The sequence below is a fragment of the Lipophrys pholis genome, assembly GCF_963383615.2.
Source record: "Lipophrys pholis genome assembly, chromosome: 11".
In the NCBI taxonomy this organism is placed as follows: Eukaryota; Metazoa; Chordata; class Actinopteri; order Blenniiformes; family Blenniidae; genus Lipophrys; species Lipophrys pholis.
The window spans coordinates 29,571,222-29,598,853 of NC_137631.1; the positions used below are offsets into that span (position 1 = coordinate 29,571,222).

The following is a 27,632-nucleotide window of genomic DNA, read 5'->3' on the forward strand; positions in this document are numbered from 1 at the left end:
CCGAGAAGAGATCCTTTAAAACTCGACGATGAGCCGAGGCCGGTGGGAAGAACGAGCCCGAGCTCACTGTGCAAGGAAGGAGCTGTTCATTCCTTCGTGGACGAGCAGGAAGTGGCTTTAACAGTCGCTGGAACGCAGCGTGACTGGACGCCAGCTTTTTGTGCTGGAGCATCAACACAGCAGGAAACAGGAAGTGGAGCCACTGAGGTGGCCTCAGGTCAGCTCAGAGACGTCAGCCGAGTCCAACAATCCAGGGCAGGAACAAACTTTAGATATTTCTCTCATCTTTACTTCTTTGAACGACTCGTCACCACCAGATCGCAGGTCCTGGACTGACCTTATAACTCCAGCACTAATTATCTGAGACGTTTCCTCATTTGGCTTCTTGTCTGTCAAGTTTCCTCCTTTGAATCCACGTATTTCAAAAATGGTCTTCCTCACAGTCCTCCCGACTCACAGGGCTGATGGAGGAGCCAAATCCAATTCACTTTTCGTCTCCAGTCTCCTTTAAATCCTCTTTAAATCAATTCTTAACCTTTATTAGTCAAACTAATCCAACGTGGAGCTTCTGACCCTGTTTCATACCAACTTCCTCTCTGAGAGTCCAGGAGACATTCTGACTGGTACCATGTGAGGCTGCTGATTGGCTGCAGGGGCTGGACATCATGTTAGCATAGTGATAGCATAGCAATAGCAATAGCAATAGCAATAGCAATAGCAATAGCATAACAGTCCTTTGCTCTCATGAATAATAAGAATTACAACTGATGGTGGCGCGTGTACAAACATCCAGCCCAGAGCAACGCACCCGGAGGTTTAAAACTAAATGTTTGTAAATCACATGAGGCTAACCATTAGCCGCAGCCAACCGCTAGGCCTAGTTAGCCACGGCTAACCGCTAAATTTAGAGGTGGTTGATGTCATCAGCCTCCTGTGTTGACGACAATCAAAAGCTCCCGTTAAAAGGTTAAATCAAACATTGTTCACGTCTGGGTTTTTCACAGGAACTGGAAACAAGTAAAACGTCCGACTCCACAAAACCCGAGGCGCTAATGAAGAAAGACAAAGGCAGAAGAGCAGCTTCAAAGCTGAGCAGGCCAACTAACCATGTCACAGATTCCAGACGAAGCTGCTCTGATGAAGCATCTCACACAGAAATCTGAAGCTAAATAGATGAACTGAGTGCGGCAGTGTAATGAAGCGACGGTGTGAACGGAGCGTCTCGCTCTCGCTTATCAGCGCCGCGCCGCCGGCTCGTCACCACGACAGAGGAGGAGGAGGAGGAGGAGGAGGAGGAGGAGGAGGAGGAGGAGGAGGAGGACGAGGAGGAGGACGCTTCCCTCCAGGAGCTAATCTCATCTTCCTCCGTGGTGTGTTCACTTAACGGTCACACACACACACACACACACACACACACACACACACACACACACACACACACACACACACACACACACACACACACACACACACACACACACACACACACACACACACACACACACACACACACACACACACACACACACACACACACACAGTTCAGTGACATGGAAACGTGCCTCCAGTCGACCATGAGTGTTAAAAACAAGATAATGAGGTGAAGCAGTCGGAGCCGGACGGCGATTCGTTAAAGTTGCGTTAAACCTCAGTGTGTCGGACTCTATCGTCTCTATCGCCTCTATCGTCTCTATCGTCCACTGCTTTCTTTATTTACGTCTTTTTTATCGTAGTTTATGTTGTTATTTGTGTTTGTTGTTATTCATGTTTGTGGTAGTTTCATTATTCTTTGTTGACATTTTTTAACCAGTTTGAGATTTTTCTCTTTTGTTCACACCTGAAATCCTTTTTAAAACATAAACTTAAAACATTTTTTACACACTTTCCTCAGTGTATGCTGTTAATATGTTCATAGCGTTATGGCTCATATTATGCTAAATTCACTTTCTAATGGTTTTCCAACAATACTAATTGTAAATAAAGACCAGAATGTAGAAGGCAGGAGAGGTTAGTTTAACGAGGCTGTACGTCTTCCCACCTTTCCTCCTCTATAACCAATATTAATAATAATAATCGCTGCCAGACCTCCTGACAGCAGAATCTAATTTTGACTTTGTTAATTTAGATTCTACACTTCCGCCCACATTGCAAACACCTGACGCTTCCTCACCTGACAGAACCAAAAACGTCTTTCACCTTCTCTGCTGCTGACTTTTATACTTCCTTTATTCATTTGTGTTTGAGCCAATCAGAGGGGAGGTAAAAAAAAACAACAACTGGAAGTTCACAGTTGTAAAGTCAAACACACTGTGGATGCACTGGAAAACAACACATTTAATGTCTGTATTTATGTGTGACGTGTGGACGTGTGAGTTCTGCTGATTTGACCTCAGAAAGAATCGTTTTCATAAAGATCTCTTCCTAAAAGAATAAACAGTAATTTATTATATATGTGTGTGTGTGTGTGTGTGTGTATATATATATATAATTCATGCCATCAAGTTTGGGGATGCTCAAGGACACTTTCGACATGTGGAGAGATGGAATCGAACCTGCAACCTTGGGAGTAGGAGAGGTGTTATAATAGATGTGTTTCCACTGGAGGACCTGAAGGAAGAGGATCACTGAGACCTCAGACTGGCCGTCGTTACAAACCGTCTCATGTGGCCTGAAGGCCGCTTGTTCTTAAACCCAGAGTCGTGTGTGTGTGTGTGTGTGTGTGTGTGTGTGTGTGTGTGTGTGTGTGTGTGTGTGTGTGTGTGTGTGTGTGTGTGTGTGTGTGTGTGTGTGTGTGTGTGTGTGTGTGTGAGATTCCAGGTCCCTGGGGGATTCCAGAAAGCAGGTTATATGAGAACTCAGAGCACATTAACCCTGAAATGAGGGAAACTCTTGAGTTTTCCACTCCAGACAGAGAGCTGAATTAAGTTCGGGGTCAGTCACCATGGTAACTGACTCTGAACAGAACCTGCTGGCTGTCACCATGGAAACAGACTGTGAACAGAACCTGCTGGCTGTCACCATGGTAACAGACTGTGAACTGAACCTGCTGGCTGTCACCATGGTAACAGACTGTGAACAGAACCTGCTGCCTGTCACCATGGTAACAGACTGTGAACTGAACCTGCTGGCTGTCACCATGGTAACAGACTGTGAACAGAACCTGCTGCCTGTCACCATGGTAACAGACTGTGAACTGAACCTGCTGGCTGTCACCATGGTAACAGACTGTGAACAGAACCTGCTGGCTGTCACCATGGTAACAGACTGTGAACAGAACCTGCTGGCTGTCACCATGGTAACAGACTGTGAACTGAACCTGCTGCCTGTCACCATGGTAACAGACTCTGAACAGAACCTGCTGGCTGGCAGGTTTTGTAGAAGAAACCCTGAGTTTCTACGGACTCCTCCCCCCTGAAGCAGCGACTAGAAATGATTTGAGATTTCTGATGTCATGAGAGAGTACTCCATGGGGGAAATTCCTTCCTTAATCGCCTCGTGCTTCACATCAGAGCACATTTTATACACAGTATTACGTTTTTTGAAAAATTGTAGTTTCCTTTATAATATTTGTAAAGCAACAGTGTGTAGAGCGGTTAGAGAATCACCCTCACACTGAAGCAACAGTTTTAATTTGATGTCATTTCATTCATTTATCTATTTGTGTATCATAAAATGCTTTGGGGGGGGTGCTTGTGTGTGTGTAGTAATTTTAGTAGTCTATTGAGTGCTGATTTACACAGGGTCACATTGTGTTAATCTACTCAGTAGGACGAGTTTAAACAACATTTTTTTAGGGGTTTAAATTACTACTTGAAGGATCTACTGAATTAATTTTTTTTATTTAATAGCCTCCATCAATATCCAACAAAATAAATATTGAAATTAAATCAAAATGAGGTACAATCACACCATATATGCATATAAGCCTTTTCATAGGCCTGTTGCGATAATCAATAAATCAATTAATCAATGAATTGCACGATAATTTAAAAATGAGCTGGATCAGTTTTCCAGGCTGGAGAATGTTTCCTTTACCAAAGACGTCACTGTGAGCGGCTCTCACTCTGGAGTTAGTGAGCGGCTCTCACTCTGGTGTTAGTGAGCGGCGCTCACTCTGGTGTTAGTGAGCGGCTCTCACTCTGGAGTTAGTGAGCGGCTCTCACTCTGGTGTTAGTGAGCGGCTCTCACTCTGGTGTTAGTGAGCGGCGCTCACTCTGGTGTTAGTGAGCGGCGCTCACTCTGGTGTTAGTGAGCGGCTCTCACTCTGGTGTTAGTGAGCGGCTCTCACTCTGGTGTTAGTGAGCGGCTCTCACTCTGGTGTTAGTGAGCGGCGCTCACTCTGGTGTTAGTGAGCGGCGCTCACTCTGGTGTTAGTGAGCGGCTCTCACTCTGGTGTTAGTGAGCGGCTCTCACTCTGGTGTTAGTGAGCAGCTCTCAGTTTAATGTTGTTTCAGAGAGTTGCCAGATTCCTGAGCCTTCCAGTGAAAACCCAGTAAGGCTCACTGTAAACGGGCCTTAACATGGAGGAGGAAAACAGCCGATCTGGCAACAGCAGCCCCCAGAGTGGCTCCACCGCCTACGTCATCAACATGTGAAGCATCACGACAAAAACTGGCACCCCTGAGAGCAGCATGAGACCCCGTGAGGAGGAGAGGGACAGATGAGGTTGTTTTGATTCTTTATTTTGGATATTTACAACTTTTTTCATTATACAATTCCAATTTTAAATATTCTTAAGAAATAAAAGTTTGTTTATCTTTAAAAGGGTATACTGGCATTATTACACCTTTATTAATATATTAGTGGAAAAATGGTATTAAAATGACAATATTATCGTTTATCGTAATCATTTCTGGGACAATTTATCGTCCAGCAAAATTTGTTATGGTGACAGGCCGAACTTTTCATTCTGAAAAATGTTTTTATATTTAATTTCCAGCGGCTCCAAGTCGCCTTCCTCCTGTTGAAATTCAGATTTTATTCTATTTATTATTTCTACCTCTCTGCTGCCATCTTAAGTTAAATGTTGAGTTGATGGACTTGTGTTCAAACTGATGCGTTGATTCTTGCAGCAGTTTTCTCCCAGTGGTCTCTCTGCTGCTGCAGCACTGGGTTTTGTGTGTGTTGCCATGGTGACCGGTGGTATCAGGGCTCCATTGATGATGTTTTATATTCTGGTTGTTCAGGTGCGTAACTCTTGGTTCTCATACTGAGAGTTGATTGAATCCAGATTGAATCCAGATCAGCTGTTCTGGGAATGAAAACTCAGAATCCCCATCTCAGAGTAGAGATCAAAAAGAGACTCAGGCCACGTTTCCACGTACCCGGGTATTTGAAAAACACTATTTCTCTGTGTTTGAGCCGCACATTTACACATAAAACAGCTACGACTCAACACAAACTATGATTCTTGAAAACTCCGGCCAAAGTGGAGATCTGGTAAACTCTGTGTTTAACTCTGGTAAACTCTGTGTTTAACTCTGGTAAACTCTGTGTTTAACTCTGGTAAACTCTGTGTTTAACTCTGGTAAACTCTGGTAAACTCTGGTAAACTCTGGTAAACTCTGTGTTTAACTCTGGTAAACTGTGTCTCTGGTTGCATCTAAAGGGGGGAGGTGGATATTTACGTGACAATTTGTGACGCAATGTTTTTTCCAGGAATCTGATTGGCCATTATGGTTTCATGCTGCTCGCTACACTGCCCCCTACAGGTTTGGCTGCTCATAGCAGCTCAGAACCAGGGGTATATGCGGGGTTGTGTCAATTAAATGTAGAGGGGAAACATCCGTTTTTTTTAAAACCTGGGTACGTGTAAACGTGGCCTCAGAGATTGTTGAACCTCCTATCTGGAACAGTGTCCGTGTTGCTCTGTGACTGGAGGTTTGTCGACGCTCCACCATTGGTTGTTGTTTTTATTTTGGCCGCTAACCGTTAGCAGCATATGACCTGCAGCCAATCACGTGCGTCGAACATCCGTACCAGTCAGAGGGGACGTCCGAATTGTCCCTCCTGTCTCCTTCTCTATCAATCCTCCTTCACCCCGGAAGGGTTTAGTGTGGCGGCCATGATGAGGACTGTCTGAATTCTCAATAAGCAAAGGAAAGAAGGCTTGTTGCTTCCTTTAGATCCTCCTTTAGCCTAGGAACCACTGATGCTTCCTTTAGAACCTCCTTTAGCCTAGGAACCACTGATGGTTCCTTTAGAACCTCCTTTAGCTTAGGAACCACTGATGCTTCCTTTAGAACCTCCCTTAGCCTAGGAACCACTGATGCTTCCTTTAGAACCTCCTTTAGCCTAGGAACCACTGATGCTTCCTTTAGAACCTCCTTTAGCCTAGGAACCACTGATGCTTCCTTTAGAACCTCCTTTAGCCTAGGAACCACTCATGCTTCCTTTACCAAAGGAGACCAGCTCATGTTCCCCCACAATTCCTTGTGGCGACAACATTTAAAGGAACCCGCTCATCGGAGCGTTCAGGGAAACTCAGGATGACTGAAAAAGGAGCAGATCATGTAAGTTACCAAAGCAATAATCTGCCTAGAACCACTTGAAATCATCTAGAACCCAGAGGAAGTTTTTGTAGTTCATTTTCAGAAACTTGTAGTTCTTTCCCCTCCATGGCAGACGTCACTAACTAGAGCCGCCGTCGCTTTATTATGACGTCACTAAGGGAAAGTCTGACTGCCTCACCACCGTGATCTCCTTTACTAACTCCTTTAGGAAGCCTCCTAACACCTTTCACTAACTCCTTTAGGAAGCCTCCTAACACCTTTACTAACTCCTTTAGGAAGCCTCCGAACTCCTTTACTAACTCCTTTAGGAAGCCTCCTAACACCTTTCACTAACTCCTTTAGGAAGCCTCCGAACACCTTTACTAACTCCTTTAGGAAGCCTCCTAACACCTTTCACTAACTCCTTTAGGAAGCCTCCTAACACCTTTCACTAACTCCTTTAGGAAGCCTCCTAACACCTTTCACTAACTCCTTTAGGAAGCCTCCGAACACCTTTACTAACTCCTTTAGGAAGCCTCCTAACACCTTTCACTAACTCCTTTAGGAAGCCTCCTAACACCTTTCACTAACTCCTTTAGGAAGCCTCCTAACACCTTTCACTAACTCCTTTAGGAAGCCTCCTAACACCTTTCCTTAACCCCGTGGTTAAAGTAAAGTCCATAGATAAGGAGGTAGGAGGGACATTTCAGACGTACCCAGAGTGAGACATGTCCTCTCATCAGAGGAAGTTGCTATGAAACAGGATATCACATTTAGTCAGCCTCATTCCTTTTTTCATTTAGTTTTGTCGACTAATCTGCTGTTATTTCAGTCCTTATCTTGGTCCAAAATGGAATTAATTAATTTGCATCATATTGTTTAATCATCCTATTTTATGTTTTTATTTGATGATCTATTGATTTTTTTATTTTTATGCTCTTATTCTCTGTCAGGGGCCTCAGAATAAAATGTCTTATTAATATTATTATTTACTTTGACCTATATAAAGAAAAAGTATTTAAAGTAAAGCAAGGCAAATTTCTCTATAGAGCGTCTGAACTTAAAGGTTAAAGCAAACGTATTTATGGCAGGATGTTTCCAGAGCGCTGAGTCGGTGTGGGAGGACAGAGGTGCCAAACTGCTCCACTAATCGACGGAGAACTTCAGAAAGCCTGGAGGTCATTAGGAGAACAGACGCTGCACAGCAGAGGGAACGTTTCAGAGACGACCTGAAGCTTTCGGATCATCCTCCTCCACTCACAGGCTGCAGAAGTAACAGGAAGTGGCCACAGGACAGAAGTTTAGAGATAAACGTGCACACGGCTCTGATGACTGCATCGCAGACAGGAGTTACCAGCAACTAGTGAAGTCACATGACCTCCATGGCTCCTCCCAGCGAGCCAAGCGGCGTGAGACCCTGTGGAAGGAAGCGTTTTCACATCGTATCCAGTTCTGACCTTCAGCTGTCGAGCGAACTCCACGTGGTTGTCGTAGACCAAGATGTCGGCGACGAAGCTCTCTTTGTGTTTGGAGAAGGACGCCGGTCCCTCCACGGCGTGCGGCTCCACATTCACCTTCACCTGAGCGTGAGGACACCGGGTCCCGTCCCACACCTGGAACCAAGACAGCCGGTCACCTGGTGTCGACCAGCCAAGTTCTGGTGAAGAAGGTTTGGGTCTGTCGACACTGAAGGTCAGAGGTCATCAACCAGCGGCTCCATCAAGCTCTCAGCATGTCATGAACAGAAACATTGGTTCTCACACTCGGGTGAACATGGCACCGTGTGCAGGAGGCTTTGGAGAACTGAGGTGTGTGTCTGAGTAGAAGTGTGTGTTTGTGCTAGCAGAGTGTGTGTGTGTGTGTGTGTGTGTGTGTGTGTGTGTGTGTGTCTGAGTAGAAGTGTGTGTGTGTGTGTGTCTGAGTAGAAGTGTGTGTTTTTCCCAGCAGTGTGTGTGTGTGTGTAGAGTTGTGTGTGTGTGTGTGTAGAGGTGTCTGTTATCCGTCCTACCCTCAGCAGGGTGTGTGTAGAGGTGTGTGTGTGTAGAGATGTGTGTAGAGGTGTGTGTTATCCGTCCTACCCTCAGCAGGGTGTGTGTAGAGGTGTGTGTGTGTAGAGGTGTGTGTGTGTGTGTGTAGAGGTGTCTGTTATCCGTCCTACCCTCAGCAGGGTGTGTGTAGAGGTGTGTGTGTGTAGAGGTGTGTGTAGAGGTGTGTGTTATCCGTCCTACCCTCAGCAGGGTGCAGGTGGTGTCGACCGGCGCTTTGGCCAGCAGCTGGCAGACCAGGTCGAAGAAGGCTCTGGGCTGGACGGAGGACAGCGGGACGGCAGCGGAGTCCGGCGGCGCCACCTGGCTGCTGGCCCAGCGCCGCAGCTCCTCCACCCTCCGCCGGTCATCCTGGTCGAAGTGGAAGGAGCGGCTGGACGTCCGCGGCTCCACGTCGCCTCCCGGAGCGCCGTCGAACGTCAGCGTGGAGAAGCCGAAGGTGTTGAGCAGAGTGATGGAGTTGTTGTAGAGCTGAGTCTGAGTCCAGGACACACAACGACTCCATGTCAGGTTTTCATTCTCTCTGCAGCCGCTGGGCTGAGGGAAACACCGAGACCTTGACGCGGTGCAGCCGGATGATGTCTCCGTTCTTCACGATGACAGGATGGTCCTCCAGCTTCTGGCAGAAGAGCGTGCAGCCGATCTTCTTGTTGGACTGATCGATGATTTTCAGGCTGGAGCACCAGTCTGTGAGAGAACACCAGAACATTCACACCCAGCATGACGGAGGGAAGAACCATTCAAACCATTTGGGTCTGTGTTCTCTCCATCATTTGATTTTATACAATCACTTCTAGAAGAGGCCTAAACTTCTGTTGAGACGCAGCAGCGAGACGCCGGGACGTCCTGACATCTCAGCAACTCTAAAGGTGTGAAGCTAAAAAAGTGTCACAGAAGTAAAAAATAAACAGAGAAGATTCCGAAGCAACGATCCAGAGAACCGTTCCACCCAACACCTCCTCCACCCAAAACTCCAACACCTCCTCCACCCAAAACTCCAACACCTCATCCACTCAAAACTCCAACACCTCCTCCACCCAAAACTCCAACACCTCATCCACCCAAAACTCCAACACCTCATCCACCCAAAACTCCAAACACCTCATCCACCCAAAACTCCAACACCTCATCCACCCAAAACTCCAACACCTCATCCACCCAAAACTCCAACACCTCATCCACCCAAAACTCCAAAACCTCATCCACCCAAAACTACAAAACCTCATCCACTCAAAACTCCAACACCTCCTCCACCCAAAACTCCAAAACCTCATCCACCCAAAACTACAAAACCTCATCCACTCAAAACTCCAACACCTCCTCCACCCAAAACTCCAAAACCTCATCCACCCAAAACTCCAAAACCTCATCCATCCCCCAGACCAAGCACCAACACCTCCTCCACCCCCCAGACCAAACTCCAACACCTCCAACAATCAATACTGTAATTTTTGCATTTATTTCTTGAAGACAATACAATTTTTCACAGTAAATGTTTGTACTGTTGTACGGATGACAAATGGAATTTATATCAAGCAACATGGTGATTTTTGCATTTATTTGATGTACATTTATTATCAACTGTAGAAATTGATTTACTGTCATTTTCACGGGAAATTTCTTCCCGAATATTCGTTGGAATTTTAACAGTAAACTCTGGTATTTTAAACAGAATAAATAAGCGGTCAAGTATAAAACCTTACTATGTCATGGCACACGTTTCCAGTCTCCTGTAAATCAATTCTTAACCTTTATTAGTAAAACTAATCCAACATGGAGCTTCTGACCCTGTTTCATACCAACGTCCTCTCTGAGAGGAGCCATGTTACCGTGTGAGGCTGCTGATTGGCTGCAGGAACTGGACGTCATTGTTAGCATAGCATAGCGATAGCATAACAGCCTTTTGCTCACATGAAAAATAAGAATTTCAACCGATGGTGGAGCGTCTACAAACATCCAGCCGCAGAGCAACACACCCGGAGGTTTAAAATAAAATGTTTGTAAATCAAATGGTTGAACGTTTATAATCACATTAGCAGCTAGTGGCTAACCGCTAGATAGCATGGTAAAGAAACGTTTCCCTTTGATAACCTTCAGTGAGGCTGTGGACGTCCTGAATCGCAGCTCAGAGCGATTTGTCTTCCCATCAGACTGGGGTCGCGACCTTAAAACAAGGCTAACCACGAGGCCTAGTTAGCCGCGGCTAACCACGAGGCCTAGTTAGCCGCGGCTAACCACGAGGCTTAGTTAGCCGCGGCTAACCGCTAAATTTACCAGAGGTGGTTTATGATGTCACCTTCCTGTTGACGACAATCTAATCCTCCCGTTTAGAGGTGCGCCCCCTTGTGGGCGATTCTGGTTTGATCAAAGAGCCCAAAGGAAAAAACTGAGCTGCTTTCAAATTCCAGAGTCTCAGTTTCCTCTGAGGTTCAACACCAAGAATCAAGTTTAACCAGGAAACGAGGTTAACGGGGACGACTAAGACTAAAGTGGTAACGACCACTACGGGTTCTGCAGCTGTACAGAGAACAGGAAGGCCCTGCAGTGGGTGGAACAACGTCAATAACGTCAGGAGTTTGGTGGTTTTTTAAATGTGATAAAGCTCAGAATGTGTCACCATATTGTCAATAAGCTGAGGAGTGCATGAAGCTCCCCTGCCTGTTCACACTATCAGGAATGTGTGAGTGTCAGCCTTGGTATTGCCGTCGTCTTATTGAGACGTTTAAGGTTTGCAGCTGAACAAGACCGACCTGTGCCGCGGCTCCTGAACGGCTGCTTGAAGAACACCACCACGCCGTACACGTTGACCACCGCAGGCGCCTCCAGCTCGTCCAGGCGGACGTACGTGTACTTCGGGGCCTTGGCGGGCTTGGACACCTGGGAAGAGGGAAATCCACATGAGGACACGTGAGCAGCCTGGTTGGACAGTGTTGTTCTGACACACAGCCGGCTTGTTCTTTAAAGGATCCGTCAACTTAACCCCTCGTTTCCTGGTTAAAACTTGATTCTTGGTGTTGAACCTCAGAGGAATCTGCAGTTTGAAAGCAGCTCAGTTTTTCCCTTTGAGCTCTTTGTTCAAACCAGAATCGCCCACAAGGGGGCGTAAGTGTCCTCACACAGACTTCTACATGCTTCCCGAAACAAGAACAGCGTCAAACTCCGTCAAAACCAAACTCCACACATGAAGCTACGTCAGCATTGTGAGCAGAGGACGGGTTAGGGATTCATGTATTCATGCTGGTCAGATTTAGTAAGAACTCTCCATCGTGTTTAACTAGAGTGTGAAAAATGGTTTGAATCAAACAGCCGAATCCTCTCGTCTCGCAGAAGGTCGTGTGTGGATTTATGTACCAGCGTTCTGCAACTTTTAGAACCAGAAGATCCGTATTTTACAGTTTCCCACCAAATTAAAAGCATCGGAGCATGTAAATCCTCAGAAAAGAAGAAAAAACCTCTTTCAACAACTAAAAAGTAGTTTTCATTCCTAGAGTGTTCTGAGTAGAATTTAATTCTATTTCATTACATTTTCAGCTCTTGGATCCGTTTTTAGAGGTTCTTCCTCTTTTTTCATGGATTTTTGCTCTTTAGCTATTTTATGCATCTTGGCTGTTTTACTAAAACACACGGCGACTATTAAGAGTAAAACTAGATATTGTATTTTTATTTTTTTCCAATTTTTTTTTCTTCTTCTGGAAAAAATACCCTCTGTATTAGCAATTTGAATCAACTTTTTTTATTATGTATTTTATTATTATTATATATTATATTTATATAATATATTATTGAGTATTTTTTCGCTATTTTATAGTTTTTAAAAAATATATATTTCTTTTAACTTGAAGCTTTTTGACTTTATTTAGCTGTAGTCTGGAGATTTGAACATTTTTGGAAATCGGTGTGTAATTCAAGTAAAATAAAATAAAATGGCAAAATATTATTTTCAATTAATTTTGTGAGAATGTCAAGTGGCCGCGACAGGGGGCGCTGAAGAGCCTCTGGTGTGGATGCTGAGGACAGAGGATCTGCTTTGCTCACGTCTACCAAGCTGTGGAATTGATTCAGCTGCTGAACTGCGAGCAGCGCCCAGGCGGCATCATTTAGATCATGGTCATTTCATGCTCAATGCTCAAAGGTTTGTTTTGGTCTCATCTGGTCATGAAAAGCTGCTCCATCACCTTCCTGCCATGTCAACTGATGAAGACTAGACCTGGAACCCAACGTTCCATCGCACAACCCAGATGGTGGCCATGTTGCGTTAAGAGCCTCGGTTATGTTGACTTTCAGTCTGTGCCACTGTGACACAACACTGAAGGAATACACCACTCAGAGAAATCATTCCCTTTATCTTACTTTGTTTTTCAGGGTTTTTTAAAGCTTTCATAGTTTTATCCTCATTTGTAGTTACTTTCCAGAATTCTGTGCTGTATATGTGTGTTGATGTGAAACATTTTCCCTTGTCACATTGCCCAGTTTGTCAGAGAGTCGTCACCGTTAACCTCGTTTCCTGGTTAAACTTGATTCTTGGTGTTGAACCTCAGAGGAAACTGAGACTCTGGAGTTTGAAAGCAGCTCAGTTTTTCCCTTTGGGCTCTTTGTTCAAACCAGAATCGACCACAAGGGGGCGCACCCCAAAACGGGAGGATTAGATTGTCATCAACAGGAAGCTGACATCATAAACAACCTCTGGTAAATTTAGCATTTCGCCGCCAATGCTAACAGCTAGAATGTAGCTGCTAACGTGACTCGTATAAACTTTGAACCATTTAATTAACAAATCTTTCATTTTAAACCTCTGGGTAAGCTGCTCCGTGGCTGGATGTTTGTAGACACTCCATCATTTGTAATTTTATTTTTCATGTGAGCAAAGGACTGTTATGCTATGCTATCGCTATGCTATCGCTATGCTATGCTAACATGATGTCCAGCTCCTGCAGCCAATCAGCAGCCTCACATGGTACCAGTCAGAATGTCTCCTGGACTCTCAGAGAGGAAGTTGGTATGAAACAGGGTCAGAAGCTCCATGTTGGATTAGTTTTACTAATAAAGGTTAAAAATTGATTTAAAGAGGATTTAAAGGAGACGTGAGGACACCAGCTGATGACTCCTTTAAAGTATCCAGATTACCCTGAAAACATGTTTCCGTCTGACTGAAGCAGTACACGCATTAAAATAAATGTTCAAATCAAAATGTTGGTAAAGTCGTAAGTGAAACTGTCACTGATGTCTGAACCGACCTCTCTGGGGGGGGCGGAGCTCCTCTTGCTGGCCAGCGGGGATCTGGGGTCCGGAGGAGGCGACGGACGGAAGAGCTGAGGACAAACCGGACGGACAGACGAGGTTCTCCTCATGTTTCAATACAACAGACACAATGATGATGCTGGTGACAAATGTCCATTAAACCAACAACAAGAAAACATTGAAGTCTGATTCATGAGTTCTCATAAAGAAACGTCAGAGAGAAGAAGAGTAACGGACTCTTCTGTTAGTTCCCTCAACAAAAACCTAAAAAAGAAGAGAATGGAGAAAAAGTGGAGAATGATGGATGGATGAAAAGATAGATGAGTGAATGAGCTGTAAACCAATATCATCTCTCGTTAAACAATTTGAATTCAACAACAACTGATTAATATGAGGTGAATGAGATCCTGACCTTTGACCTTTGACCTTTGGGCACCAAACTCTTCAGGAAGAGAAATAAAACAAAGGCCTGAGAGCGACCACTGCTCATACAAAAGGAGAGCTTACATAAACGCAGGCGTGGCTTCCAGACAGCAGCAGGTTGCAGGCGTGCAGCTTGTCCTGATGCATTGTGGGGGATTTACCCACCGAGAAGCCGGAGGCCGCCACCACGTCCTGCACACACAGACACACAAGCACAAGCTGGAATCTCAGATTCAAAAGTGAGCGAGCAGATATGAATACCCAGCCTCCTTCCTGAGGGGAGGACAGATTGAAGAGGCAGACATTCAAACGCCGAGCGAGGCAGCGAGACGTCACGGGGAGACGTCACGGGGAGATGTCACGGGGAGACGTAAACCAGGAGACGTCACAGGGAGACGTCACGGGGAGATGTCACGGGGAGACGTCACGGGGAGACGTCACGGGGAGACGTAAACCAGGAGACGTCACGGGGAGACGTCACGGGGAGACGTCACGGGGAGATGTTATGGGGGGACGTCACGAGGAGACGTCACGGGGAGATGTCACGGGGAGACGAAAACCAGGAGACGTCACGGGGAGACGTCACTGGGAGACGTCACGGGGAGATGTCACGGGGAGACGTAAACCAGGAGACGTCACGGGGAGACTTCACCGGGAGACGTCACCGGGAGATGTCACAGGGAGACGTTACCGGGAGTGTCACAAGGAGCCGTCACGGGGAGACGTCACTGGGAGACGTCACGGGGAGATGTCACGGGGAGACGTAAACCAGGAGACGTCACGGGGAGACTTCACCGGGAGACGTCACCGGGAGATGTCACAGGGAGACGTTACCGGGAGTGTCACAAGGAGCCGTCACGGGGAGACGTCACTGGGAGACGTCACGGGGAGATGTCACGGGGAGACGTAAACCAGGAGACGTCACGGGGAGACTTCACCGGGAGACGTCACCGGGAGATGTCACAGGGAGACGTTACCGGGAGTGTCACAAGGAGCCGTCACGGGGAGAGGTCACTGGGAGCATCACGGGGAGACGTCACCGGGAGACGAGACATCACGGGGAAACATCACGGGGAGACGTCACGGGGAGACGTCACGGGGAGACATCACGGGGAGACGTCACGGGGAGACATCACGGGGAGACGTCACGGGGAGATGTTACGAGGAGACATCACAGGGAGATGTCACGAGGAGACGTCACGAGGAGACATCACGGGGAGACGTCACGGGAAGACGTCACGGGGAGACATCACAGGGAGACGTGACGGGGAGACGTGACGGGGAGACGTCACGGGGAGACGTCACGGGGAGAAGTCACGGGGAGACGTCACGGGGAGACGTCACGGGGAGACGTCCCGGCGAGACGCAGACGATAAGCCGGTGTGAGAAGTGGAGACTGTGTTTTGTTTGTCTTGTCGGCTGCAGCAGAGACGGCGCTCAGAGCCTCAATAATCACGTTACAGCGACACGCTGCCTGACAAGACCTCGCTGATCTACAGCTACAAGACGCCGCCGCCACTTCCTGCCTCTCCGCCGACGTTCCCTGGAAACGCCGCCGCCGAGGAGGATTATCCTCTGATGTGTTGGCAGACTCCGCCCAGGTAACAGATTCTACTCCGTACACCTGATCCATCGTCGCAGTTTAACTAAACATAGTCGTCTTCATCGTCTTCACGTTTTAAAGTTCCTCTCCCAGAATCCTCAGGGAAGGAAACTGTAGATCGTCTATCTCTAACACGTCGTCAAAACCCTCATGAAGGAACCTCCTCATCACACTCACTTCTTTTAAATCAGGACTTAAAACTTTGTCATCAGCACCGGCTTTGGAATAAACAACAGACTAATTATTTCCTGAGTTTTTTCATAAAGACCTTATTTATTCTCCTTTTCATGTTGTTTTGAGTCTCTGCTGCTCTCATCTGAGCCGTCGCTGCGCTCACATCCTCAGGATGGCAGATCGGAGGATTGGGCCAGTTCATATGTACCAAGTCCTTGTTCATTTCAGAGGCTCAATCCCGTCATGCTTTGCACTGAGATGTTTTCAGTTTGTCACAGAATCCCACAACTGGCTTCACCCAGACGTCTGCCAGGACCAGGACTGGGATTAACCTCCGTGGCTATGCTCCTGCTTTCTTTTTCATCATATTTGAAACGGTGCCATGGAGGATTCCTTCTCTTGGACTCAGGAAGAGACTTTAGTGCGCCACGTGGCTCGGATGACTCCGCCGCCTGTCTCACCAGGTTGTTCAGAACCGTGTGAACAAACTCGCCACCACGTTATGAGCCCACGCCTCACAAAGCGCCGACTGCAGGAAGCAACCCACCACCTGTTTACACGAACCACGATGGCATCAAACCCCGGACCACAGCACCTCCTCCGATCACACCCTCCTTCAATCAGGTGAACTTTGGCAGCGACTGACTGGTTGCTCCTTGAAATAATCTCAGATTAATCTTTGGAGTGACGCAGTGACGAGCTCCCTTCTCTTGTACAGCGAGTCGGTTGTTGGCGAAGCGACCTGGAACATCGTGACGTGGCTCTTCTGATGGGACCTAATATTTGTGGGTGATTCAAGACGCCAAATACCGATATGTGAAAAGAGCAAAGTAGAGCTGATCTGTTTTAAAGCCTTTTCACTTTAGTTTTGTTTTGAACTATAGCAGTTTTAAATTGGATTGAATTAAATTGGTTTTGAAGCAAAATCGTAAGGAACTATTAGTCACCACAACCACTGACCGACTAGTGAGAACTAACACACGATTTGTGGATTTATGGTGTAACTCTTAGTCTGGCAATGGATAGAAGACTGATTCTTTAGTTGATGTAGCAAAGCGTCGCTCCGCTCACATAAAAATTCATTATTTCTACATGTGATGCTGGAGTTCCTCTGCTCACGTAGAAACGTAATGTTTCTGTGACAGAAGCGCAGAACCAGTCCTGGAACAGCGAGACGAGGTCCTCTGACCCAGAGACGTAACATCTGTGGGTGATTTAAGACGACTAATACTGGTTACCCTGTTAACTGGTGACCAACTTCCTCCAGCGTCCCCTTTTCACAGCCGATGTTAAAAACCCGGCCAGAACCCGTAGCGGTCCTGGAGAACGCCGTTTAACCACATTCCCATTACAGTTTAAAGTATCGCAGTGTTTCTTTGTCTTATTTTACCATCAGCTGCTGCTAACGGCTGGTGGCAGAAGTCACCAGTTAACAGGGGCACCAGTGAAACCGAAACACCGGACAGTGACGCACCATCGTAACCATCCACATCCTGTAGTATTATTACTAAATATATAAAAATATAAACCATTTAATTTATTATTAGAGCTGATATTTGATGGATGTTCGCTCTGCATCAGGAGATACAGATTGGACAGTGGTTGTGGGAAAGACTCAGTAAAATATTTAAAAGTCTGGAGATTAACATTAAGATTCTTCTTTGCTTGCTTTAATGTATTTCTTAAATTGTTTTGTAAAGTTTTAATGTATTAATTTTAGTTCTTAGTAAACCTTTAATTTTTTTAATTTTATTTCTTTGTAAAGTTTTTAATTCATTATATTTATAAGTTTAATGTATTTATTTCACTTCTCTCAATCAGAAGGTTGCAGGTTTGATCCCATCTCCACATGCCGTAGAGTCCTTGGGCAAGACACTGAACCCCAAACTGCCCCCATTGGAGTGTGAATGTGTGTGTGAATGGGTGAATGTGATTAGCAATGTAAAAGGCTTTGAGGCCGCTCACGCAGCTGAAACACTCAACATAAGTGAAGTCTATTTACCGTTCCTTGTAAAGCTGTAATGTATTTCTTCGTAAAGCTGTAATGTTTTTCTTTGATTCTTCGTAAAGACTGTCGTGAGACAGGTTATTTTTACTCTACTGATGATGTGTTGTTGAATAGTAATCCTGTGTATTTCTTTAGTGAAGTACAGTGAAGGACCTTGTGTTTGAACGGCGCTCTATCAATACGTTTGCCTTGCCTTGCCTTGCCCCAGCAGCTCTCTGTACCGGTGCAGCCCACCGCGCTGAGAAATCTTCACGAGCCGAAGTCGATATGTTTGGACGACGACAGGATGTTTGCCGATGTCACAAAGTCTGTCACGATATGATTTTAATTCGATTTGATTGACAGGCCTGCGATCGATTTGATGTGATGTCATGAGCCCATCTCACACAATCATTTATATTTCTATTAACTCAGAAAAAACTACTGAAATATGATTTGACTATTTTATTTCTAAGGTCTTCCAGGTATCAGGCATTAAATAAAGAGTGTAAACAGTCGGGGTGTAACAATAAAACACTGTGAGGTCTCATATCTTTACAAATGAAATATGAAATGGCTCCTGTGATCCTCGTCGCTCTTTTAGAGTCGCTGCTCAGCGTTTTAGTAAAGAACCTGGTCAAAGCCGCCGTGACATCACACACGGTTACCGCGGAGCTAGCATGCGGGTCGGGCCCGTGCTTCTTCTTTAGGTGCCCGGCCAAGTTCGTCTTGTTTCCGAGTATTTTAACTCGCACGGATACTGTTTGCATTAGGCGTGAGTTTTGTCTGTTGAGCCGTCTTCCTGTCAGAATCCAAGATTCTTCCATCCCGCCGATTCGTTTCCAAGAGGCGAGCGAATGTCGTCCTTTAGGCTGCTCGCGCTAGCCATGACGCCGCCGTGCACGTTGTGTGAAGGCGACGAGAGCGCGCAGGAAATGGTGATACCGACATACAGACGCGCTCCGTGAATTTCAAAATAAAGGCATATCTTAAAGATGACGATGTGAATCGATGTTGTCATTGTGCATCGATGTAATTGTATCATTAATAAATGAACCGATGTGGACCGATGAGGTGTTACACTCCTACGAAACAGGGAGAAATAATAATTTCTCCTGGAGGGAACCAAAACGTTCAGAGCTGTTGGTTTGAAGTCCACCCAGGACAGTTTGTTGTGAACGTGTGACTCTGACGTGCTGCAGTGAAACCAGACTGGAGGCCATCGCAGTACCGATAACGCTCTGGTGGGGTAGACTGAAACCAAACACACCTTCTGTCTCACACACTCTGGACTGAGAATTCACCTGCAGCCCAACAAACTGTCCCATGCCTTGTTTGGTCATAAAAGGTTTTACAACTGCAGCTGCAATGAGGTGCAGAGATTTCTCTGTCCTGTAACATCATAAACACAAAACGAAGAACAATTCATAGGACCAGCAATGTACACTTCTTAAAAAAGCTCCAGGGAAGCCCTAAAGCACACCATGTACCTCCTAGAGTACCACCCTGGTGGGAAGTCAACCTGTCCAGGTAGGAAGCAACTCTGACTGTCAATCAATGTCTCCTGTTGTTCTGATGAAACAGACAACATGAGGACATGAGAGGTGATTATCAAGACAGCTCCTAGAAAGGAGGTTCTGCAGGTGGTGACCACAAACCATGACGCTGTTCTCCTGGTTCCTGGCTGAGGTTCTGCTCACTGGTGAATGTTGTTAGTGTTCTCCGTCCTGGAGGCAGCAGGAGGCGAGTCGACCACCAACACAAGTTGCTCAGGTTGAGCATCTCATCCAAGATGGAACATCAATGTGAGCTGTGGTAAGGTCTGCTGTGTCTCCCAGCACAGTGTCCAGAGCATGGAGGAGACACCAGGAGACAGGCCAGGACACCAGGAGACGTGGAGGGGGGTGTAGGAGGGACACCAGCCAGCAGCAGGACCACTACCTCCTCCTTTGAGCAAGAAGGAACAGGAGGAGCCCTGCAACATGACCTCCATCAGGTCACTGATGTGATGGTTCTGCTCAAACTGTCAGAAACAGACTTCCCCAGGGTGCTATGAGGGCCCACGTCCACCAGGGGGGGGGCTGTTCTTACAGCCCCACACCCTGCAGGACCACTGGCATTAGCCAGAGAACACAATATTGGCAGGTTGGCCAGTGGCGCTCTGGGTTCTTCACAGATGAGAGCAGCTTCACACTGAGCACATGTGACAGACGTGACTGAGTCTGGAGAACGTGGAGAACGTGGAGAACGTGGAGAACGTTCTGCTGCAGGAACATCCTCCAGCATGAGCGGTTTGGTTCGTCAGTAAAGGTGTGGGGAGGCACGTCTTTGGATGGCCCATAGCCCCCCATGTGCCAGAGGTACCCTGACTGCCATGAGGTACCAGGATGAGATCCTCAGACCCAGTGTGAGACCAGATGCTGGTGCAGTGGTTCCTGGGTTCCTTCTGATGCAGGACAATGCCAGGTCTCATGTGGCTGAAGTGTGTCAACAGTTCTTCCATGATGAAGGTCTTGATGCTCTGGACTGGCCTGCCGGTTCCCCAGACCTCAATCCAACTGTCTGGTTCCATCCACCAACCACACCTTGACCACAGACGGTCCAGGAGGTGACTGATGCTTTGATCCAAGTCTGGGAGAACATCCCTCAGGAGAACATCCCTCAGGAGAACATCCCTCAGGAGAACATCCCTCAGGAGAACATTCCTCAGGAGGCCATCCCTCAGGAGAACATCCTTCAGGAGAACATCCCTCAGGAGAACATCCTTCAGGAGCCATCCCTCAGGAGGCCATCCCTCAGGAGAACATCCCTCAGGAGGCCATCCCTCAGGAGAACATCCCTCAGGAGAACATCCCTCAGGAGGCCATCCCTCAGGAGAACATCCTTCAGGAGCCATCCCTCAGGAGAACATCCCTCAGGAGGCCATCTCTCAGGAGAACATCCCTCAGGAGAACATCCTTCAGGAGAACGTCCCTCAGGAGAACATCCCTCAGGAGAACATCCTTCAGGAGCCATCCCTCAGGAGGCCATCCCTCAGGAGAACATCCCTCAGGAGAACATCCTTCAGGAGCCATCCCTCAGGAGAACATCCCTCAGGAGAACATCCCTCAGGAGAACATTCCTCAGGAGAACATCCCTCAGGAGGCCGTCCCTCAGGAGAACATCCCTCAGGAGAACGTCCTTCAGGAGAACGTCCCTCAGGAGAACGTCCCTCAGGAGAACATCCCTCAGGAGAACACCCCTCAGGAGAACGTCCCTCAGGAGAACGTCCATCAGGAGAACATCCCTCAGGAGAACGTCCCTCAGAAGAACATCCCTCAGAAGAACACCCCTCAGGAGAACGTCCCTCAGAAGAACATCCCTCAGGAGAACACCCCTCAGGAGAACATCCCTCAGGAGAACGTCCCTCAGGAGAACATCCCTCAGGAGAACATCCGTCAGGAGAACATCCCTCAGGAGAACGTCCCTCAGGAGAACATCCCTCAGGAGAACATCCCTCAGGAGAACATCCGTCAGGAGAACGTCCCTCAGAAGAACATCCCTCAGGAGAACACCCCTCAGGAGAACATCCCTCAGGAGAACGTCCCTCAGGAGAACATCCCTCAGGAGAACATCCCTCAGGAGAACATCCCTCAGGAGAACGTCCCTCAGGAGCCATCCCTCAGGAGGCCATCCCTCAGGAGAACATCCCTCAGGAGAACATCCCTCAGGAGAACACCCCTCAGGAGAACGTCCCTCAGGAGAACGTCCATCAGGAGAACATCCCTCAGGAGAACGTCCCTCAGGAGAACGTCCCTCAGAAGAACACCCCTCAGGAGAACGTCCCTCAGGAGAACATCCGTCAGGAGAACATCCCTCAGGAGAACGTCCCTCAGGAGAACATCCCTCAGGAGAACATCCGTCAGGAGAACATCCCTCAGGAGAACGTCCCTCAGAAGAACATCCCTCAGGAGAACACCCCTCAGGAGAACATCCCTCAGGAGAACGTCCCTCAGGAGAACATCCCTCAGGAGAACATCCCTCAGGAGAACATCCGTCAGGAGAACGTCCCTCAGGAGCCATCCATCAGGAGAACATCCCTCAGGAGAACATCCCTCAAAAGAACGTCCCTCAGGAGAACATCCGTCAGGAGAACATCCCTCAGGAGAACGTCCCTCAGGAGAACGTCCCTCAGGAGAACATCAGCCCCCCCCCCCCCCATCAGAAGCATGCCCAGGTGATGTAGGGAGGTCCTCCAGGCAGGTGGAGGCCACACACACACACACTGTACTGTGCCTCATCTTGACTTGTCTGGAGGAATTTTGACATTGGATCCGCCTGTAATGTGATTCTACACTTTTATTTTGATAGGATTCTAAATCCAGACCTCCATGGGAGAATCATTGATCATTTTTATGTTATTTTGTTCTAAACTCACTCTACTATATATTGAATAAAGACTTTAAAGGGAGCGTCACAAATGCTGCACAGTCCTGGTTTATACTAACATACAGGTTGAGTTAATCCAACGTAATCAACAGAAAATCCAAACAGAACTGTCTGCAACACACACACGCACGCACGCACGCACGCACGCACGCACGCACGCACGCACGCACGCACGCACGCACGCACGCACGCACGCACGCACGCACGCACGCACGCACGCACGCACGCACGCACGCACGCACGCACGCACACACGCACACACACACACACACACACACACACACACACACACACACACACACACACAGTTAAAGGCACTGAAGCACATCAATAAAGTGAATGAATCCACATCGATAGCACACGTAGCAGTAACTAATGTGATGATTTTTGGGGCGAAGCTTTTCTTTACAGACATCATGTGACGTCTGGTGGAGTTTAATTGGAGCATCAGTTGTATCTCCAGGAACAGTGGTGTCATTATGTTATACTGTGGGCTTCCATGGGGTCAGTTGGCCTGCAGACATGAAACAATGAGGAGAAACATTTACTCCTTCAGGTTTTGTCCTGGATGTTCCAGTTAAAACAATGACTGAACTGAAGGAGAAGCAGGATGAGCTGCTGCTTCTAGAAACTAGAGGAAGTGATGACCAGATCACCAACCAACACAGGAACTCCCCGACTTCAATCTGGATGAACCACATGAACATCGTCCAGCTTTTTAATGGAGACTGACCTAAACCAGTGGTTTTAATGGAGACGGACCTAAACCAGTGGTTTTAATGGAGACGGACCTAAACCAGTGGTTTTAATGGAGACTGACCTAAAGTGAACTCAGTGTGTGGTAACTGAGTGGTGACTGAGTGACTGCAGTGTGTGGTGACTGAGTGACCGCAGTGTGTGGTGACTGAGTGGTGACTGAGTGACCGCAGTGTGTGGTGACTGAGTGGTGACTGAGTGAACTCAGTGTGTGGTGACTGAGTGAACGCACCCCGGGAGCGATGGCGTCACTGAAAGCTTTGGCCAGATCTCCAAACAGAACCAGGTTGATGGAGGAATCGTCTTCTGGAAATAAAGACAGAAGAAACTTTAACATTGTTTGGAACCTCCGTTCTAGATTCTAGAACCTTGGTTCTGGATTCTAGAACTTCAGTTCTGGATTCTGGAACTTCAGTTCTGGATTCTTGGCCTCAGGTACGTGTTGACCAAAAGAGGCATATTCACAATTTTCCACCAAATCAAATTCATCTTGAGTCACAAAACATATAAATTCAATTAAATTAACAAAACAAACAACCTGAAAAAAAACTGTCCAGAAACTAAAATGTAGTTTTCATTCCTGAAGTGTTTGGGTAGAATTTACTTTTATTTTATTACATTTTCAGCTCTTGTAGCCGTTTTTAAGAGGTTTTACCTCTTAAGCTATTTTATGCATCTTGGCTATTTTAGCTGTTTAACTCTTTATAGTCACTTTGCATTTCCCTCTTGGTTACTGCAGTTTTAACTATACTAGTATTTATTTCCCTTTATTCCTTTTTTCTTGTTTTTGTAACTTTTTTCCTTTTCCTTTCTTTCCTTTACCCAGTTTTATTCTGTCTTTTCCTGAAAAAAAATTCTCTGTTCGAGCAACTTTTTTCATTTAGTTTAACCATTTACACTGGAGTTTCTAAAGTAATTTATGTAGTTTTTAGAAAAATATTTGGGGGGGGCAATTGCAGCAATTGGGAAAATTTGTGTGGTCTGCAAATAAAACAAAAATGCAAGCAAAAAGCTAATTAATGACAAATGTTCTGAGGATGTCACGGAGTCACTGCAGGGGGCGCTGAAGAGCCCGATGTGGCTCCAGAGGTGCAGGTTGCCGACTCCTGGACTATCTTGGAAGCAGATTTGAGTGTGAAGCTCGGGGCTTTGGGATGTTTCACAGCGACAGCTGACAGGCTCTCCTCCGCAGGCCACCACAGCCATACCAGCAGGATACCTTGAATGACGGCCTTCAGGATGAAGCCGTGAGCTTCCGACGACACCAGCGGTCCTTTACGAAGCACAATCCCCTGAAGAACAAAGAAGAAGAGGTGAGGGGGAAGCATGCGGCTGTGAGTGAAGCGCTGGAGGCTGTCAGCTGATCAAAGCTCTGGCGGTGACGCCGCTGATCAACGTGTGGAGCTGCGGGACGCGAGGCGATTCGTCTGCCGCTGTCGGTTTCATACATTCATTCTGTTCTAATCAACAGCAAGAAAACACGGCGTGTGAAGACAAATAGGGAATACACAGGTGGAATGAACAGATGGAGGCAGGTGATGGATGAATGAAGAGGGAATCAAATACCCAGGAAGCAGGAAAAAACCTTCAATTATACAGTGAGATGAAGGAAAACCTTTTTTTTTTTGAAAGTCTCCTTTGAAGACCAAATACAGCTCATCTAGATTTAATATGTGTTGCAGGTATCTGAACATAGTGTTCACTCAGGATGGCCCTACAATGGAGACATTCACCACTATTTCACCACCACAGACAAACGTTAGGTGTCTGGTCCCAAAGGGAACTTTTCAAAAACATAAAAGTTGAACATTTTATAAAAATGAAATGAAATACATTTTGAAAATCACTTACAAGCGTTTGATAATGTCTATATTGCTTTGTTCTATAGTGAAATCAATAAATAGTATGAATTAAAGTTTAATGTCATGACCTCATTTGGCTTCAGAGAAAGTGAACGCTTCTAAAGATAAAATATAACACAGAAAAAAACAATACATTCCACAGCATTATTAATAAAATGAACACATTCACAACTCCTGCAGTCCAAATCACAAAAAAGCTGCAAATACTGTTTCGCAGACTTTAAGGGTCTGCAGGGAGAACACGGTACCCATCGTGAAGGTCCGGTTCTTCTCCAGCAACAGACCATGACTGACCGTTTCATCAGCTGGTCTAGCCAGTACACAGTAATCAGCATTCTGATAGAGCTGCAGCCGCTCTCACTCTGAGCAAGATGCTCTAATGGCCCCACCCCTACCTGCTCCCATGGCCCCGCCCCCACCTTCTCTCGTGGCCCCGCCCCCAGCTGAACAAACCTTGACTATCTTGTCGGTGGAGTCGGCGCCGTTGCTGATACTCGAGATGGGGATCCTGGTGGTGTGGGCGGGCAGCTGGGCTCCTGGCCCCGCCCCTTCCACCAGCACGCGCACAGACATGGCGTCCAAATTACCTGAGAGACACAATTCAAACGAGGATTACCAGCGTGCAAACGACGACATCCTCTGATGAACAGATTTCTACCTGTTGTACCAGGAATACCTCGGTTCTCCACAATAGATTTAAAACCGTCCGTGTGGAAACTGTTCTTCAGCCGATTCAGTACTCGAGTCCAACACCAGAACTAACCAGTTAACTACTAAACCAGCATTCTGCAGCCTTTATGACCGCAAGAGACGTTTTTTTTACAATTTCACGCCAAATAAAAAGTGTCGCAGCCACAAAACATGCAAATTCTCTGAGATAAAGAAAAAACATCTTTCAAACTAAAACGTAGCTTTGATTCCAAAAGTGTTCTGGGTCGAATTTACTTCTATTTTATGACATTTTTAGCTCTTTAGCCGTTTTCAGAGGTTTTTCTGTTTTATCTGTTTTACTTTATTTAGCAGTAGACAGGAGATTAGAACATTTATGAAAATCAGTGTGGAATATACATGTCCCTTACAGTTTTTTTTAATTCTATTTGAAATAAAATATAAAAAAATGTTAGGGAAATGTATATTTACAAATAATTTTGTGAAACTGTCAGGAAGCTGCAACAGGGGGCGCTGCAGGGCCACAGGTTGCTGACCTCTGGACTAAAAACAATAACGTTCACAACGAGTTGAAATATGCAGATCAGTGGGTTTTGCTGAGGAAGAGGAAGCGCTGCTATTTCACAGGACAAAGACACTTCATATCACTTCATATCACTTCATATCACTTCATATCACACATTTAGCTGCAGGCTGAGTTACGTGTCGTCTGAAACGCTGCTGTCTTAAAGAAAGAAAATAAAAGTGAATAAGATTGTGAATCAAATGAAAAGTGACATTTGATTCCACCTCTTCATGCTGTTATTATGAGCGGGGTTTAACTCGTCTTAATGAGTGCAGCATGAATCAGTGACGGATAAACGAGTCTGGGCCGGTGGACGCCGAGGTGTGAGGTGGAACCGCGGAGCATCTCAGAACTCATGAATGAATCACTTGTCCTGCCCTGCATGAGGCCGGTGGCTCCGTCCCCGCGGTCGGAATCACAGAGGTTTATTTGATTTAGTTTTTTCGTTTCCCTGACCGGGTTTTTCTGGCTGACTGAGTCGGGTTGACTGCGCGGTTGACTGAGCAGCTCGTCTGCCCGGCGGGCCGTTCCCGGCTCCGCCGTCCTCAGTCGACGAGGTACCACCGAGGGACTCGCCAGTCAAATCCCCCCCGAATCAAACTAACGAACTCTGACAGGAAGCAACGCGCTACCTGCTGGGAGCGCGGCCAACACTTCCATGGGTTTCTCAACCAAACGCCTCGCGGACTTTAACTCTCCCGCCGCGCTGTCGACACGCATCTGCTGCTTCCTGTCAGCAGTTCATCCCGGTAATGAGTCGTCTGCGGCGCACGACAGTTCAACTGAACTTTAAACTGAAGATCGCAGGTCGGATGGACGTCTGTCAGTGGGAACGTGGCGGCGTGTTCCTCGACAGGTTGAAGCCACAGGCCGCCGAAATTCACTGCTATCCACCAGAGTGTGTGTCGCCATGATCAGGTTCTATTTCAGGAGCTCTGCTTGAATCATGATCTCTTAAACACAACAACTCCTGACGATTTGGAGGAATTCCTTCGACACACATTCACTCTTCGTCAACTATAAACTCATGGGAGTTCATGATGAAAGGCGTCTGTCCATCACTATGACACACAGGTTGGTAAAAATTCGAAGATAATCTGAGGGTCTGTATTAGTTGCACCTATTCTGGAACAATAACGCCGCAGGTATTACACAACAGTAGTCGCAGGACCCGCAAGGCCCTCGGCATCGCAGGAGATCCCACCCACCCGTTACACAGCCTATTCAGCCTGCTGCCATCGGGACCAGCCAACTGAGGGACAGCTTCGTCCACCAGGACTCTTTTAGACAGGAAATTAAGTCAGGGGCCTGTTTTTCTGTCTGATTCCTTTTTATTTATTTATTATCTTTTTATGTTTACACCACGGGCCAGAGAGAAATGGCATTTCAAA

General features: G+C 46.8%; 1 protein-coding gene across 1 annotated transcript in view; it reads right to left on the reverse strand.

Moving 5' to 3' along the window:
• The window catches only part of pot1 (protection of telomeres 1 homolog), a 61,534-nt gene that overhangs the window by 17,653 nt on the left and 16,249 nt on the right, over positions 1 to 27,632 (reverse strand). Inside the window, exons 2-10 of the mRNA XM_080474633.1 lie at positions 25,461 to 25,594; positions 24,365 to 24,437; positions 23,378 to 23,451; positions 14,282 to 14,389; positions 13,771 to 13,845; positions 11,287 to 11,413; positions 9,093 to 9,223; positions 8,720 to 9,013; positions 7,949 to 8,104 (exon numbers count right to left, since the gene is read on the reverse strand). Of these exons, the coding sequence (XP_080330759.1) occupies positions 7,949 to 8,104; positions 8,720 to 9,013; positions 9,093 to 9,223; positions 11,287 to 11,413; positions 13,771 to 13,845; positions 14,282 to 14,389; positions 23,378 to 23,451; positions 24,365 to 24,437; positions 25,461 to 25,580 (1,158 nt within the window). The 5' untranslated portion in view covers positions 25,581 to 25,594. The remainder of the gene's footprint in view (positions 1 to 7,948; positions 8,105 to 8,719; positions 9,014 to 9,092; positions 9,224 to 11,286; positions 11,414 to 13,770; positions 13,846 to 14,281; positions 14,390 to 23,377; positions 23,452 to 24,364; positions 24,438 to 25,460; positions 25,595 to 27,632) is intronic.